At 42.5% G+C, this 15,629-nt stretch overlaps 3 protein-coding genes across 6 annotated transcripts in view; 2 read left to right on the top strand and 1 right to left on the bottom strand.

Moving 5' to 3' along the window:
* The window catches only part of si:dkey-91i10.2 (uncharacterized protein LOC555224 homolog), a 29,543-nt gene extending 24,541 nt beyond the window's left edge, over positions 1-5,002 (top strand). For all 3 annotated transcript variants that reach the window (XM_035523646.1, XM_035523645.1, XM_035523647.1), the window contains exons 5-8: positions 596-794; positions 985-1,562; positions 1,709-1,854; positions 2,003-5,002. In XM_035523646.1, coding sequence (XP_035379539.1) covers positions 596-794; positions 985-1,562; positions 1,709-1,854; positions 2,003-2,834 — 1,755 coding nt within the window. In that variant the 3' untranslated portion in view covers positions 2,835-5,002. The remainder of the gene's footprint in view (positions 1-595; positions 795-984; positions 1,563-1,708; positions 1,855-2,002) is intronic.
* tsn (translin) lies at positions 4,458-9,125 on the bottom strand. Its single transcript, XM_027012659.2, has 6 exons — positions 8,869-9,125; positions 8,538-8,631; positions 8,358-8,454; positions 8,156-8,271; positions 7,960-8,039; positions 4,458-6,084 (listed from the first exon to the last, which is right to left on the bottom strand). Exons 1-6 carry the CDS (start codon positions 8,932-8,934, stop codon positions 5,854-5,856), a joined length of 684 nt encoding a protein of 227 aa, XP_026868460.1. The 5' UTR covers positions 8,935-9,125; the 3' UTR covers positions 4,458-5,853.
* Positions 9,126-9,800: 675 nt separating this feature from the next.
* Positions 9,801-15,629, top strand: part of arl5a (ADP-ribosylation factor-like 5A) — a 10,365-nt gene continuing 4,536 nt past the window's right edge. Inside the window, exons 1-2 of one of the 2 annotated variants that reach the window (XM_027012662.2) lie at positions 9,801-10,345; positions 14,689-14,749. In XM_027012662.2, the coding sequence (XP_026868463.1) occupies positions 10,300-10,345; positions 14,689-14,749 (107 nt within the window). In that variant the 5' untranslated portion in view covers positions 9,801-10,299. The remainder of the gene's footprint in view (positions 10,346-14,688; positions 14,750-15,629) is intronic. The other variant, XM_027012663.2, reaches the window with a different exon arrangement.

Consider the following 15,629-nt stretch of genomic DNA (forward strand, 5'->3'; position numbering starts at 1 on the left):
AGCCTGACTCAGAGGCCGTTCTTTTTGAGCGTTTGCAGGTGTACTGTGTCAGATGCTGATTCTCCCGAGGTCATCATCAGTGGATTACCATGTTGAGGATTGAGATCTTATCAATAATCTATCAGTAATCTGAAGGCCACGTCTATCCACAGGCCCAGGATCTTGTTAGTCAGAGGTCCTTCTGTCCTTTCAGTTAGTCAAATGTCTTTGGTATTCATTTAGTGATGCTAAATCTGAAGTGTTTAACACGGTGCTGATGAGAGGTGAGGAGGAAATTGCATTGCGGCTATAGGGGTTTCTGAAGCTATGCTATCTCACGGCCTCTGTCAACAGACACCACACACTTAAAGTATCAAGTGAGATTATCCTCCTTACTGCTCCTTTGTTAGTATATTAAAAGCCTTGGTACACCTTGTGGTTCAAAGGGATTTTCTCTAATCAATACTTCACACACTGCGATTTCCTCCTGTCGCAGCACTGTTTTTATGCGCTCATAAATCCCCATAAGTCTCGCTCCTTCCTTCGTTCGCCGACCGTCTCCGGCCAATGCCTGACGCCGAGTAGCTGACCGGTGGACCCTCTGTCCAATGGGCAGGCGTCTGGGGTGGGATGCAGGCGCTCGAGCTCTGACGCAGCCTATGAGCCGGCTGAGTCGGCGAGGGCCCAGCGCGAGTGTCGTCTGCGGCCCCACTACAGTGACCCCATGCCCGCCGACGCTGCCAAGCGCAAGCAACTGGAGATGAAGATCGCGGCAGCAGCACGCCTCCACAGCCAGCGTAGGGAGCGCGAAGGCGGTAAGAGCCCCAACGGAACGCGGAACGCCGGTGAATAATCATAGCACACACACACATGCTGAGGTGGGCCGATAGTCCCAGTCACCTACATGAATAGATTTCTTAAATCCAGTAAAACGTAGTTATTTTTTTAAAATTAACAGTTAAACTGCTAAATTTACAGCTCCCACGTCTTCTGTGCGTTATTCAGGTGCGTGCACATCTAGGGGGTGCTCCGAGCCCAGAGGGGAGGGCCGGAGCGGCAGCCTGGGCGTGACACGTGCCGGCAGGCACCGCTGGAGCACGCTGAGCAGTCTGAGTGCCGACAGCGGCGTGGTGGGCCTGGGCGACGATCGTGAGGACGAGGACGAGCCGCGGCGGGCACGGCGCAGCGCAGGCTCCGACGTGGAGCGCGTCGACAGCGGAATCGGCCCCGGCCTCGCCCGTGGCTGGAAGAGGCCCTCGGCGGCCCTCAAGGCCTGGGAGTCCCACCGCCCGTGTCCGGACTGCGGCCACCGGGAGGGGGTCCGGGGCGAGGGCATGTGTGAGAGATGCTCCAAGCTTCGAACCGAGCGCAAGGAAGCCATCCTGGAGTTCCTCAACACGGAGTCCAGCTACGGGGAGGACCTCCGCATCATTAAGGAGGAGTTCTACTGCCCCATGCAGAGTGCGGGGCTGCTTACGACGGAGCAGCTGGCTGTGGTCTTCGGCAACGTGCAGGAGCTGATCGATGTGAATGACAGATTCACAGAGCACTTGCAGGACAGCATTGACCAGGCTTTTGATCAGGTAAGGAACGCAGGAACAACGACCTTTTCCAAGTTAGAAAGACTTAACAAGACTTAACATCTAACGCGATGTACGTTGTCCAGCCGAAACACTTTAATTGATGAAAATGGTGATAATTTGAGATAAATTTGCTTTTAAACATTTAGGGAGATGAAGAACTGCAAACAGTGTGCATTGGAGAAATCTTCTTGGAGTTTGTCAACATGCTCCCAGCCTTTCAGACGTACTGCTCGCAGCAGTCTACCTCCGTCAACATGCTGAATGCTCTGGAGAAGGAGAAGGAGCTTCTCAGGTAAAGCACGCAGCAGAAATGGGAAACTACTAGGACATCTTATTTTTCAGGCCTCTCGCTGTAGCCGTAAGATCCCCTTTAGTGTCGGAGCATTAGCACTGCTGATATGGAAGGTCCCTCCCGTGACTCGTCTTCGGCTGTGTTCCAGGATTTTCCTCGACGTGTCGCAGAACGACAACACGGCCCTGCGGCGCATGAACCTGCGCTCCTTCCTGATGGCACCCCTCCAGCGCGTCACCAAGTACCCGCTGCTGCTGAGCCGCATCATCAAGGCGACGGGCGAGCGCCACCCGGACCACGGCAGCCTGCGCGAGGCCAAGAGCCGCGTGGAGTCGCACCTGGAGCACATCAACATGAAGACCAAGCAGGAAGGCACTGCCGCCTGGTCCCTGCGCTCTTTTCGCCGCTCAGACAGCCGCCGGAACCGCGAGGTCGTCAACATCGAGATGCGCGAGGTGTCCGTGAAGACGGTGGGGTGGGCGCGCGAGAGCACGCGCTTCATCATGGAGGGCCCGCTCCAGCTGTCGCAGCCCGCCGACGGCCAGTGGGTGAAGAAGGGCAGCAGGGCGCTCAAGTTCCAGAACGTGCAGAGCCTGCTGATGGTGCGCACGCAGCGCGCCGCCGAGGGGCTGCCCGCCCAGGCCGACGGGGGCGCCCGGGGGGAGCCCCAGGAGGTGACGGAGACCGTGCAGGACAGCGTGCTAGTGCTGATCAAAGACAAAAGTGGCGGGAAGTTCGCTGTGTTGCGGGAGCCCATCCGGCTGGCCAACTGCGTGGTGTCGGCCGACCCTGAGTGCGACGACACGTTTGAGGTTCTGGACATTCGACGCGAGGCCTTCGTTTTCCGAGCCTCTGAGAAATCGCGCACGCAGCAGTGGTTTCGGCAGATAAAGAGGTACGCCTGTGATCTGGGGCTCTGGAGAAAGAGACGCAACGCTCTCCCTAATATCATGATTAGCACAACCCAGAGCCGGTCCTGAGACTGAGCCGTCAGTCCACCACTCAAGTGAACTCTGGTGTAAATAATTTAAAACATTCATCGCAATGATAGTATTAAATGAGAGAGTGCAGATCTTTCTTTTTCCTAATGGACTTTAATTTTGGAGATTCACTGTTTACAAGAATAACTGAATAATGCTTTGGACAGAAGAGTGCACTTTCTAGAACACCGACATCTGCAAAAAGAAAAAAAGAATGCGCGCGCGTGTGTGTGTGTGTGTGTGTGTGTGTGTGTGTGTGTGTGTGAATTCCAACCATTTGGCAGATCAAAGCAAAGACGTGTTTGGGAACATCGCTGGACGCTGAGTGTATATTTCCTAACAGCATAAATGTTTTTAGAAAAAAGAGATGAGTGTATAATATTTCCTAACAGCATAAATGTTTTTAAAAAGTTTTTGGTAAAAGAGCATGAGTGAAAATCTTTGTCAAAAGTCCTGGACAGTGGATTCAAATGCAGAATGTCCTTTTAAACATGGACACAGCAAGTGATGTGTGTTACACTCAGTTGTCTTTTTCCCCTTCAAACCGAAGTCACTGCCCCTCTTTATTTGTTCGCAAAATTACTGTAGCATCCATCCTGCATGCCGGCATCGACCGAGCAGCAGTCTGAAACCCTGGAGAGTTGTAAAGCCTAGATCACTGTAGCCTCAATGCCAGAAGTCATGGCTTTCTTGCAACATCTGGGTCTTACCCAGTCTCACTTGGTAACAGGCTGGAATCTGACTGGTTAAAATGATTGGAATAATATCATATAGGACTGATACTATTCTGAGTTAAAAAGCAGCAATAATCATTTGTGTATTGTAGCTACAATAATGCTGGTTTCAGTTCACCCAGTCCCATCATCTACAGTAAAGCACTACAGTAAACTGTGCTTTTAACAATAGCAATTACTGTCGCTACAGGCCGCGGTGAAACAGTATGTAATGTCATGTAGTAGCAGTTGCATTTTAAAAAAAGAGAGAGATTGAAGAAATCTTTCAAAGTTGACCCTTTGCTCAACACCGAGGGGAATGAAAATGTGTGCCTTTCAGCCTGTTGCTACACTGGACTCTATAACCCTCTCCAGTTAAATCTCTCGGATATGGTGTGTGAGCTTTGCCCACTTCTCCTGCTCAAGGTGACACAGAGTCCTTATTTGTTTGATGCACTTTAACCTAAAGCTCTTGTATCTGGGTTGTGAAGACATTCAGTTCATTAAAAGCTTTACTGTTCTTTTATTTTCCGTTTAAGCTTTGTAAGAATTAAAGGTAACAGCTGACTTCAATTTTTATCAAGCAAATCACTAAATGACTTGGCTTAGTGTAGGTACAGACAGACATGAATGGCCATCTTAAGAATGTGGGTGTAGAAATAGACACGTCTGCAGAAGAACGTGTCCCCAATGGCACTGGTACTGTTAAACACTGCAGCTTCTGTCGGCTTTCACCGCAGAAGAGTAGCACCCTGACACGTCCCTGTCCACAGCCTTTTTTAATCTGAGACCAGTCATGCTGTTCTTTCTGTATTCAAGACCCTAATTTAATAATTTTTGTGTTAAATATTGTGGATTATATTAAATATAAATTAAATCAGTCAACAAAAAAACAAACAAACCCAGTATGTATTGATCTTTGGTTGCTGGTTTTCTGAAAATGGCTTTTGTGAGCAGTCCACTTTATTACAGAAAATTAACAAAAAAAGGATATTACAGTTCCTGGCAAGAGGGGAAGAAGAAAACCATCTCAAACCCAAACTCACTTCAGTAATTAAACCACATCGTATAGAGACCGTTCCAGCTTCCAAAAAACCAATCTAACCACGAATACCATTACTGCCGACGCCTGTGGCCTGCTATCAGAAATAACTAAATATTGTAGGGCTTAGTTAAGTAGTACCTATACATACATTTACAGAATGGAACAATAACATGCTCACATATACAGCTACACATCAAGGTGGAGAGAGAAAAACATTTGCAAGAAACCAACAGACCTGGTAATCACAGAAACAACTCTGATATGCAGCAGTCTGAAAACTGTGGGTTTTTCCAAAACGTACATAAATGCTGTCTGCTGGTCTTATTGTCACATGCAAAGATACGATGCCAATCATCAATAACAATTTAGGAACTTCAATAAGAGGCTGAAATGAAGAGAAAAGGCAGAAGTACAGACACCTTCAAGAATTAGTTTTGAGCTTCTGAGTGTGCTCTTGTAATTCAGTCAAAAGACTATAAAAAACTGCACAGCCAAAACTGTCAGCACAAAAATACTGCATGAAAATTCTTCATGTCAATGCTAATGAGTCTTCGAGGTATCCGGGTATATATATGAACACTGGCATAAATATGCATTCCTACACATTTGATTACTTTCACAGCAACTTTTGTGTGAATTAGGGAAAGTGTAGCAAAATGTACACTCAAGTTTAAGAGCATTTTCAGGTTGTTTAAAACGTAGTTTCCCCTTAATGGCCCCTTAAGTAGGTAATCGAGTCAGACAAAAACAAAGGCTTAATTTCAACACTACACTACATTCACTGAAGGTAAAATTATTACCTCAATGCATTTTGGAAGTAGTATTGCTTAGGAAAGCTCCTTAAGTATTTATTAAAAATAACCAAAAAGAGACTTATGTCTTCCTTTACGTCTGATGTCTGGCTATAGTACGATTCACAATCTGTGATGACCAATACAAAACAATAACAGCAAAATGGCACATACAACCAAACAACAGGTGAACTGTACATAAGTAAACTTCTCTCAATAGTGTTGATAAACAAACCATCTCCTATCTTTTTAACAGGCCCAAACGAGCACTTCCACTACGGCAGTCGGCTGCATTCAAAACACACATCGCTGTCAAAGGCTTCTGGGGCTTCAGTACCTCCATCCCCTCCTCTCTTCCGTCCGTTTGTCCGCCCGCCCGCCCACTGGCAGGTTAAGTCTCCATTCTCCCGGACAAGGAGAATCCCAACCAGGGCCGAGCCCCATGGCCTCTTCTGTTCATCCAACTGCCTTTACTTATCACCCTCTGCCTCTTGTTCCTTGGCAAGGCCACGGATGGACAAGTCATACACGACCTCCTCGATCTTCTTCACATCATACTTGAGGCCGTCGTAGCGTTTACGTAGCGGGTCGTTTTTGAGATTGAGCAGGCGAAAGCCAGAATCAAGTTCGTTGATAAAATTTGAGATGCGAAGGGGGCGCCCATAATCTCCAGCTGTCACACTGTTGACGGCCAGCCTGGACTGTACAGAACACAATGGTCAGAAACCACATTTTATAAAGTTGTTGGTTAGCCGCATGTAGAAACATTTAGAAGTCTAAACATTTATGAAACGAGGGTGTTTAAAATCCTAAAATACACAGATCACCTACTGTGATAGAAACATTTATTCCAGTGCATCTTTAATTACTACTGTGCTGCTACTATGTCAGGATCACTGCTGTGTTGAGTGGTCTACCTCCGAAATAATCTGGTCACCAATTGTGGTATGAAACTAAACATTGATTAAGGAAGTAAAGGGGGTGACTAATTGTCATGGCAACAGCTGGGCTGAAATTGTACATATATAAAATGCACTTAATATACAGTAAACAGTATAAATAAGTACACCCCTCCTGAAACAGAATAAATTCTGCAATCTCCATTTACAAATAAGACATATTTGGGGTTCCAATTTGATGTAATGGTCCAACAACCGTGGTTTATCAGTTACCAATCAAGCATATCAAAAGTAAAGAAGCAAATATAATTATTTTGATCAGAAAATAAAAAGGGTCATGTTGCAAAAGTGAGTGCACCTTCCTGGAAGATAGAAAATCCAACCTAAAACATTTTCTGCTGTTAGTTAAGGTTACCTGATCTGCAGATGAGCATGTTAAGCCACTCAAACAAATGTAATGGATTAAAAACTAATCACTTTCAGACTTACTATAATGTTGACAGCAATGGTCAGGTTTGCATCAAAGTGAGTTTTATGAAAATTGCTTTAGCACTTACAAAGGTGTCAATACAGGCAATGAAAGCAGAAATTACCAGTAAAATTCATTTAACATTTAACAAACATAGCTTACCTCATTGAACATTTTAAGCACTAAAGCAATTTTTATAAAAAATAAAAAATTTAAAAACTAAAAAAAAAAAAAAAGAATTTACTTGACTGGAAACAACCAATGGCACCACAGAGAGAGAAATTAAATTGTCTGCAGAAAAGTACTTCATTGCATAAAAGAACAAGGGTACAAGAAGTTTAGCAAGTCACTCAAGTTGGAATATGGCAGCAGAAGTAACAAAAATTGAAAAAGAGACAGTCTAACAATAATCTCCCTAAAACATTGACCATCATCAAGCTTTCACCTCATAATGCACGAATTTTGCTGAGAAAAGTGCAAGAGAATCGCAAGCGTCCCAACGCTGGCAACAGCGGTGACGAGCAGACGCACGCTGCACAGAAGTGGAATGCAGTTACTGTCGATGCAGAAAGTCAAGACCTCGAAAGAGCAGGTGCTACCCACTCTACACACCATGGGTCGCTGCGCACTTTTTCATCATCACAGTGGCCCTCACACATCTTTTCCATACCAGTGGTGCAGGTCACCCAACCTCAACCCTACTGAGGCGTGTTCAGCAACACTCCCTACCAAGCATGAGGGCCCTTATGGAGGTTACTCTTCAGGAGTAGAACAGGATGGATATGACCATGTCATGCTTGTACACGTCAAGCCAAGAAACATCAGAGCTGCACGTAAATGTAACAGAAGACATACTAAGCACAACTATGTTAACTGCTTATCTGTGATGTACTCATTTTTGCAACCCTGAATTTAGACAAAGTTGCCAAAGTTCTTTATTTTACAGATGCCCATGCACGTTTAAACATACTTGAGTATATATTTAATAAATTACCACTGTTCTCCATGTTCCATGTTCTTGAGGTTCAGAGGTGGTGTACTCATTTATGGCCTGTACTGTAGGTGTATGTAATAGTGTCCAGGGACTGCAAGTGAACAGTAGTTTTTCTTGAAGTGGGTGGTGAATGTAGATGAAAAGGAAGAAAGTATTTTTATTTATGTGGCTAGTTTGAGCAAGAATACTAAGATCCTGAAAGTGAAAATCTTACCAGTTCACTGGCCATAATAAGAATTCCTGCTAGATAATCTTCAATGTCCAAGTGAAAGCCTTTTTCTCGGTCAACTTCAGCTGTGCAAAAAGTAGTTAGCATGTCCAAGTAGTTAGTATGATGTGTCAAAATACTCACAGAAATGGGCAGCATTAAGTAAAAAAAAAAAAAGCAAAAAAAAAGCAAGAACACATACTTCCAAGAATGTTTGTGACTTCCTCTCGAGTCACCAAGGACTCGCTCTCCAAATAGACCACAAATGCTGCAAGGAAGGTGAGGCGCTGTAGAACAAACCTCCAGTGCTCGTGAAACCTGGACAATGGAATTGTAGTCTTAATATACAAGTAGGTTTGTAAAATCAGAGACTCTCCACATATACCACATGTGCTCGTACTAACCTATAGTACTGTTCCACTGGGAACTTTGTTTTCAGGTCAGCAATTTGAGCTTGCACTGTGCAAAACAGCTCTCTTGCCTTCAGACACTTGCTGGGAACTAGTGGGGAATAAAATGGTGTTGTATGCTCATAGAGTACTAGGCTGGCCCCCCAAAAATACTCGCAAGCAGTACAGACTTACTATCTTTGAAACCGGTTGGCTGATGGACACTTTGAAGAACAGTCAGGATCTCTCTCGCGGTCTGCTCGAGCACTTGGACAACTTTCCTTATGTCCTAGAAGTGAAAGGAGTCGAGGGAACGATAACAATATTGTCAACCCGAAAGGCCAAAAGGGACAATCAAACAAAGGTAACCCTGTCCTCACCTGCATACAAACGAACTTAAAGGTGCAAGCTAGCTAACTACAGTGACTAGGTAATTCCCTGATTATACGTCCCGGCTCTCTTCTTTCAGGTGACCAGTATAACATGTTTCTAAACATTTTTCACACTGTGTTCATGTTAACGTTACCTCGCGGATGTCTTGGTCGGCACTTAGAAACCCTTGGATGTAGCTGAACATCTCCGTGACTGACATCGTTAGCTCAGTACGACCTCAGAGGAGACTCCTCAGTGCAACTGGTTTAAACAAGTGTTCAGCTGATAAAGAGGTAATGGAATAATACAATAAAATAAACAGACGACGGGGCCAAGGTGGCCTAGCTGTGCCTCCTGCAGTCCGAGTCATCAACGTGCTCAGGCTCGGCCAAGCCGCTGAAGGTCGCGCTGTGATGACGTCCTATACACGACGCGCTCTAACCACGTGACAAGCTTTCGCAATCTTGGAGAATAAAAGTCGTTTTAGAAATTGGACTCGTAAAGTTTGAAACATTCAAACTTGCAAAAGCTGTAGATTTCGAGCTGCGACTAGTATAGGTTAAATTTATATAAATAAAATAAAAATGAAATGAATTTAATATCATGTATTATGTTTTGATTAATGGTGAAAATCGCGTGAATTATCACACATTTGCAGTCCCAGGAGTAATCTAGTCTTGTTTAGCTGCCACTCGAAGTACATAAATAATATCTGTAAATGTATGATACTGATATTTGAAGCATATACTACAGCTGGGTGTCTGCAGTACTCTGTTCAGTGATGTGTCCATAGTAGGAGATTGCTCTACGAAAACTGAAAATAACTTGTCACACAACCAAAAATGCTATGATCCGAATTTTACTGACAACGTGTCTTAAATGACAACGACCCCGTCTTACTTTCACCAGTTTAATAGTAAAAGACTTTTCTCGTAAAACTGAATAAAAAACAACACTTCCCAGAACTCTGTTCGCGCGCCGAAACAGTCGATTTTTGGAGTGTCTGTTCAACTGTATTCTCCCAAATAAAGAGATACCAATAAAACAGACACAAAAGACACTGCCATCTGGTTACGTGGGACTGCCAATTTCGTTAATTAAAACTTTGGTGCCTTTGGGAATAAAGTGTAAGAGTGTTTTGTAGCAGTGGGCAGGGCAGCTTCAGCCCCATTATGCATCAGTGTGTATCAGTAGTGTTAGTGCGGTGTATCCGTTCTTGTCTATTTTAACTCAGCTGTTGCGGCAGAAGGTAGCAGTTGTCGAGTTAAAACAAGATAAACGAATTAGATTTACGTCTTCGGAACAAGCTATGACAACACGCCGATTACGCCGTGTTTCAAAAAACTGCGGCGTCGTCGAAAGAGATGGATGTTCCTCAGCCCTGTTTCGTGTTGAGTAATCAGGTGTCCAGCTTTGCACAGTTTAACCCGGTTTAACCCGGTGTGAGGGTGGCTCTTCTTTAGACTGGGTCACACGAGTGGCTAAAGTGAGATAACAGCTAGATATCATACCTGGCTATCTAAATAACGACTAAATATCGACGGACTAGGCTGTCATTGCCTACGGAGAAGGCCGTTCAATAGAAATGGGAATCATTTTTACAAAGTTATGGAGGCTTTTTAACCACCAAGGTGAGTGAGTCGTTTCGCCGTCGTTTGTTAGCTGGTCAGCTAACGTTGGTGTCACGGGAACGGAATTACAAACCCGGTGGGGTGAAGTTATCTAGCAGCTGGCCAGCCTGGGGTAGTTGGCTAACGCTAGCTAGTGCTTGCTTCGTAAGGCCGGGTTGACGTTTGACAGCAAGCTGTGTGGCCGATTCCCTGACTTCGTTTTGGAGTGGTTTTGGAGTAGCTGGCTAGGTTCAGATAACCTGACACTAACGCTGAGCGGTCTCTCCTCTATCTTCGGTTATCTTACAGCGACCTCGGGCCTAGTAGTGGCTAGCTAGGGCAAAGCCCAGGGATCCCCTACCTAACCAACGAGCTGCTCGGTTTAGCATTTCATTACATGCCGAGAAATGGCAGCATTAAGGCCATTTGTGTATTCTTTCATCTTCTGGTTAAGGTTAGTTAGCTAGCTAACTGTCTAGCTGAATATATAGCTAGATTAGCTATAGCTAAGTTGTCAGTTAAAATGGACAGTTGGCTTCTTATGATAAATGTGTCTGTCGGCATCATCTGTGCGACCGAACATGTCAGCGTCTAACTAATGGTTATTTGGGTCTCCAAAATAATTACCTTAGATTAATTAGTGTGTGTTTTCTATGAACGTATAGAGTATATCGAGTCCGACTATAGTCAGAATTGTGATCGTCAATAAGGAATTGTTCTTCGATCTATAGTTAGGCTAAAGCTGTACTGTTGATAAATTAAACCTGTCTGTCTCTGCACTGTTGACATTGATGTTGCTAAAGTTTGCATCTAGGCGATGTACGTAGACTACTTTGTCATGTAAATGCTCAAAAACCAGCTCAAATGGAGTAAAGGAAAATCCTTGCTCATTACTGCATTATTCATACAATTTTACACAGACTAGAACGTGGATGAAAACTTAGAAGTGCATTGCTCAGACGGATTGATATTGGGGAAACTTGTTTACTCCCACAGATTTGGGCTCCATAATGTTCTCTTATTAGGCTAAATAATACAAGATGTGGGCCAGCAGACTGAGACAGAATTGTATCTCTCTTATTCATTATACATGATGTGGCCGAATACTGGTTGAAACTGGTGCCCAATAGCTCTGCCGTGCCAGTGGTTCCTGTTTCCCTAAAGAGTCAGCTTGCCTAAAAACATCACCGTTTAACTTAGAAAAACCTCAAATAATTGGAGATAAATAGCTTGTTGCAAAGTTGTGGGTTAGACAAAGCCCAAACCACACCTATTTTCAGTGCTTCACTTTCAGGTATTTGCAACTAAGGTGAATTGGAATTTGACACCATGGAACATTTCTTTGCTATACTCATCTTACTCATTAGGTTAACAGATCTTTGTGATCTAAAGTAAGGCATGTAATTAGGCCTGCATATTTATGAGTTCAAAGAAATACTATAATTTGCCATTTTAGTTTGAATTATTTTGAGCATGAGGAGGATTTCAAGTTGAACGCATTCACAGCTGATATGAATACACACTTGGGAGGCTCTTTCTAAATTAACTGCTGCAAGATAAGTGATTATTTTTCTAACTTGCACATATAATGCAGCATTAGAGTTTGAATAACTAATGCTGTTTGCAAAATTAAATAGCATAACCATGAATCTCATGGTATTGTTTGCAAGTTGCTGAATAATGTCTGACAAATTCTGTTGATTCAGATTAATAACTTTGCCTTGCTAATTAAGTTAGAATTCTTAAAGTGAAACAAAGGTGTGAAATAACCTTCCTGTGAGACAAGTGCTGTCAGTTGGCAAGTGGTGCTTTCATTTTACATTTCTTAGAAAGGAGAAGGGGAATTCCCTCAGGGAAAGCCACACATGACTGATTTGGGAATGCTAATTTCCACAAATAACCAGGAAACGCATAAGCACTGTTGTTTCCATTATTTGTCATATCACTGTTGTGAACCCAAATGTTCTCTGAGCAGATGTTCTGAATTGTCACCCAAGTGTTGATTAACAAGGCTCTTGCTGTGTGATCGTACCTGCCTGACAGTGTTGTCAACTGCTGTCTGTTTTCATGTGGATTTAGAAAGAATCGGGCATTTACCTCTGGCCTTCACAGGTCAGGCACTGCACCTTCATTGCAATCCCAAGTACCTTAGCGTCTGAGAAATGGGCATCCACACAACTCTCTTCCAGCCCCACTGAGAGTCCTCACATGAGTTCTAGGAAAAAAACAACTGGAGCTTATTTGGGTATCTTAAAGCGTGAGGTACAACTAGTCTCCCTGAATCGCAACCCTCTCTTAGATGCCACATGTTCTGTATGATCATGCCTATCCATTCACATTTTTCAGGTCACAGATGTTTCGCATTTCCTTTGTGCTGAAATCTTGTCAGATGTGACGCACTTTGAAAACAGCTACTGACGTGTTATGTGAATAAGGAAAAAGTGATGATTCAGTTGCCATGCTGAGAGCACATCTTTACAAAGCTGTCTTACCTGGACATAATCAACAGCACAAATAATGTTGTCTGCCTAAAACAATATTTATGGCCATGTATCATTTGAGACTTTGATTCTATCAAAGCTAATCAAAACACTTGTTTCTGGTTATGGATGAAAGTAAGGTTGCATGGCACACAACAATACTACATTGCACTTATACTGATTGCAATAAACCTTATAACACATGAACATCTGAAACCTTGATGTGACACGGATAACCGATGGTCTGAATTATTGTCACCAATGTTATTGACTTTTTAAGTTTCATTAAAACACCCATACTGACAGTACAGGAAAAAAAACAGCAACTGAAGTCTCAACTGAAAAAGGGTTTTGTAACTAGCACACATAGCATTCCATAAATTACCCGGTGACCTATTGTAAGAAACTGTAAGGCTACTTCTAGCCCGATTGCCTCTCTGTGCAGCTCTGTGGAAGAGGCACATGGTCACTATAGTGCCTTTCATCCTATCTGATGAAGAAAAGAAAACAAAGCTGAGTGACTCATAATTATAAGTATCTTTAAAATTAGCCCGAGTTGCTACAGCAATATTATAGCGTACCAGCCAATTTAACCTTATTGCCTACATCTAAATGCATACATTGGTGGATAACACACATACAATTTCGGTCAAACGGGTGGAAGAAAATGGCAGGTTTTAGCAGACGAGCCTCCTCGTCTGTGCCTTATATGTTGAAAGTGGCTTATGCCTTCTACAAATTTGTGCACATGTAAATCATCTTCCTTTAAAATTATGCTATGTGAAATGGAGCTAAAATATTTGCCTGAAAAATGAGTCATTGTATTTGGCAGACCATGTAATTAGGCTATAATGCATTGTGGCCTTGGTTGCATTCTAGTTGCATTGTCTCATACCAGAAGCTCATGTGGATACGCCTGGTTAGTAACATACCTAAGGCAATGGTACAGTAATGCCTTAAAAAATAAATGTAATAAATAAAGAAGCAACCAATTCAAAAATCATTTAAAAAAAAGTTATCATTTAGCAAATATATTTGAAATACACACCAAGTTACAAGGAAAGGCATATAAATTTAGCAGATTTGGAAAGTGTCAATCAGTTTGCTTTCCTGGCTCTGACTGAATGTTTGTATTAGAATGTTGTATACAGATGGCTTGGGTTTTCGCAGGGGAACAAATTTACTTTTTGACTGTTTAACCAAGCAGCGTGGTTTTGTTTGTTCAATATTCACAGCTGTTAAACACACTCAGTATGTGTGAATGTGAAGAAATTCATAACTCATGAGAACCTAATATCTCAGACATCTTTTCACACAAATATAGCAGATGTCTTGGCAGAGGGTAATTTCCTAGATGTCTCTAGTGTTTTGTCTATATCAAAATATTTTTAAAATGTATAGTTAATGTGAAAAGTGAAGTTGTAAAATGATTGTGGTATATTACCAGTGTGCAAAACAATTTACTAAGTGGGTGTACACAGCCAGGATTAAGTCAATAACTCTGACTCTCTAATAAACAGAAAATCTCCATGGCATTCTTCATTAAATGAAGAAAAAACATTTATTTAGGTGTGCCTAATGTTTTGGCAAGGTCCGTCATCAAGGAGAGTCACACTTCAACCTCAGTACAGGTGCTAAAAGTAAAACATAAAAAGTCATGACATCTGATTTTCATAAGGATGCATGTCTCCATAACTTAGAAATCAACTGTGTGTGTGTGTGTGTGTGTGTGTGTGTGTGTGTGTGTGTGTGTGTGTGTGTGTGGCAAAACGTGAATCAGTTATTAAAGTTCTTGAATAATTTTTTCTCTTTCTGTAGTTATAGTAAAACATGTAATAAGTTGTAATGGAGTATTCCTTACATTCTCTGTTTTGTACCATTTAGAACACAAAGTCATCATTGTTGGGCTGGACAACGCAGGGAAGACAACTATACTGTATCAGTTGTAAGTACAGAAATTTAAGGTCATATAGATATGCTGAAATTGGACACCTAGATATGAGCACATGAAAAAGCTTTGGAAAAACCGACCTGGGCTGTATCGAAGTTGTCATACCTTGACCTGGTATTGGCTTGAGGCTATAGATGAAATGACAGCAAAAACTTTTGATTTAGAACTGCTACCTAATATGTTTTTCACAGCAGATAATTCAAATATGAGGGAAATCTACTCAAGTTGCAGTAGAGGATGCAGTGGTACAAATATATAGCCTATCACACTTAGAATTTGCTGTAACACATGATGTGCAAGTTGGAGCATTCAAGTATTGCAGTATATAAAATATAATATAGGGATATTAATTCCCTACCCCAATGTTTTTTATTTTAATAATCATATTTACTGTTGTTTTTCATTTCATTGCTTAGATGTAGTATTTATTTTTCTTTTTTCAAGAATAGTCCAAAAGTCAATTTTCTATCTTGATAAGAGCTATCTATAACTAAAGTTTTTAATACATTTTAGAATACAAAATAGCAATATACATTTTTGTGCATTTTCAAATAGACTTTTATGCAGTATTGTAGGCTGGCTGGATGTGCCTGGAGAAAGCACAGACTGGCGTGTTATGTATATGTGGCTTTACAGCAGAAGTTGGCTTGTATTGTTCCGATCAACAGGAAGAGAGTAACTAAGGCATCTTTGTTAGCCAGTGAGAGCACAGCCAGTTGGGTTCTGAGCCATGGGTGTATCATGGCGTCCTGTTATTTACATAGATATCTATATAAATAAAATGTCTCTCTGTGTGTGTGTGACAATTTTAGTGAAGTAAACAAGGTTTCCACAGAAACGGGATATGTTGGACAGGGGTCCTTCATCAGCTGTG

Source organism: Electrophorus electricus, chromosome 2, assembly GCF_013358815.1.
Source record: "Electrophorus electricus isolate fEleEle1 chromosome 2, fEleEle1.pri, whole genome shotgun sequence".
NCBI lineage: Eukaryota > Metazoa > Chordata > Actinopteri > Gymnotiformes > Gymnotidae > Electrophorus > Electrophorus electricus.

What these genes read in the sequence shown, in the direction of transcription:
- tsn (XM_027012659.2), bottom strand. Translation starts at nt 8,934, where the DNA reads ATGTCAGTCACGGAGATGTTCAGCTACATCCAAGGGTTTCTAAGTGCC. An exon ending in CCAGTGGAACAGTACTATAG is followed by an intron (nt 8,272 to 8,357) that starts GTTAGTACGAGC and finishes TCCATTGTCCAG; the next exon opens with GTTTCACGAGCACTGGAGGT. An exon ending in AGTCACAAACATTCTTGGAA is followed by an intron (nt 8,040 to 8,155) that starts GTATGTGTTCTT and finishes CTTTTTGCACAG; the next exon opens with CTGAAGTTGACCGAGAAAAA.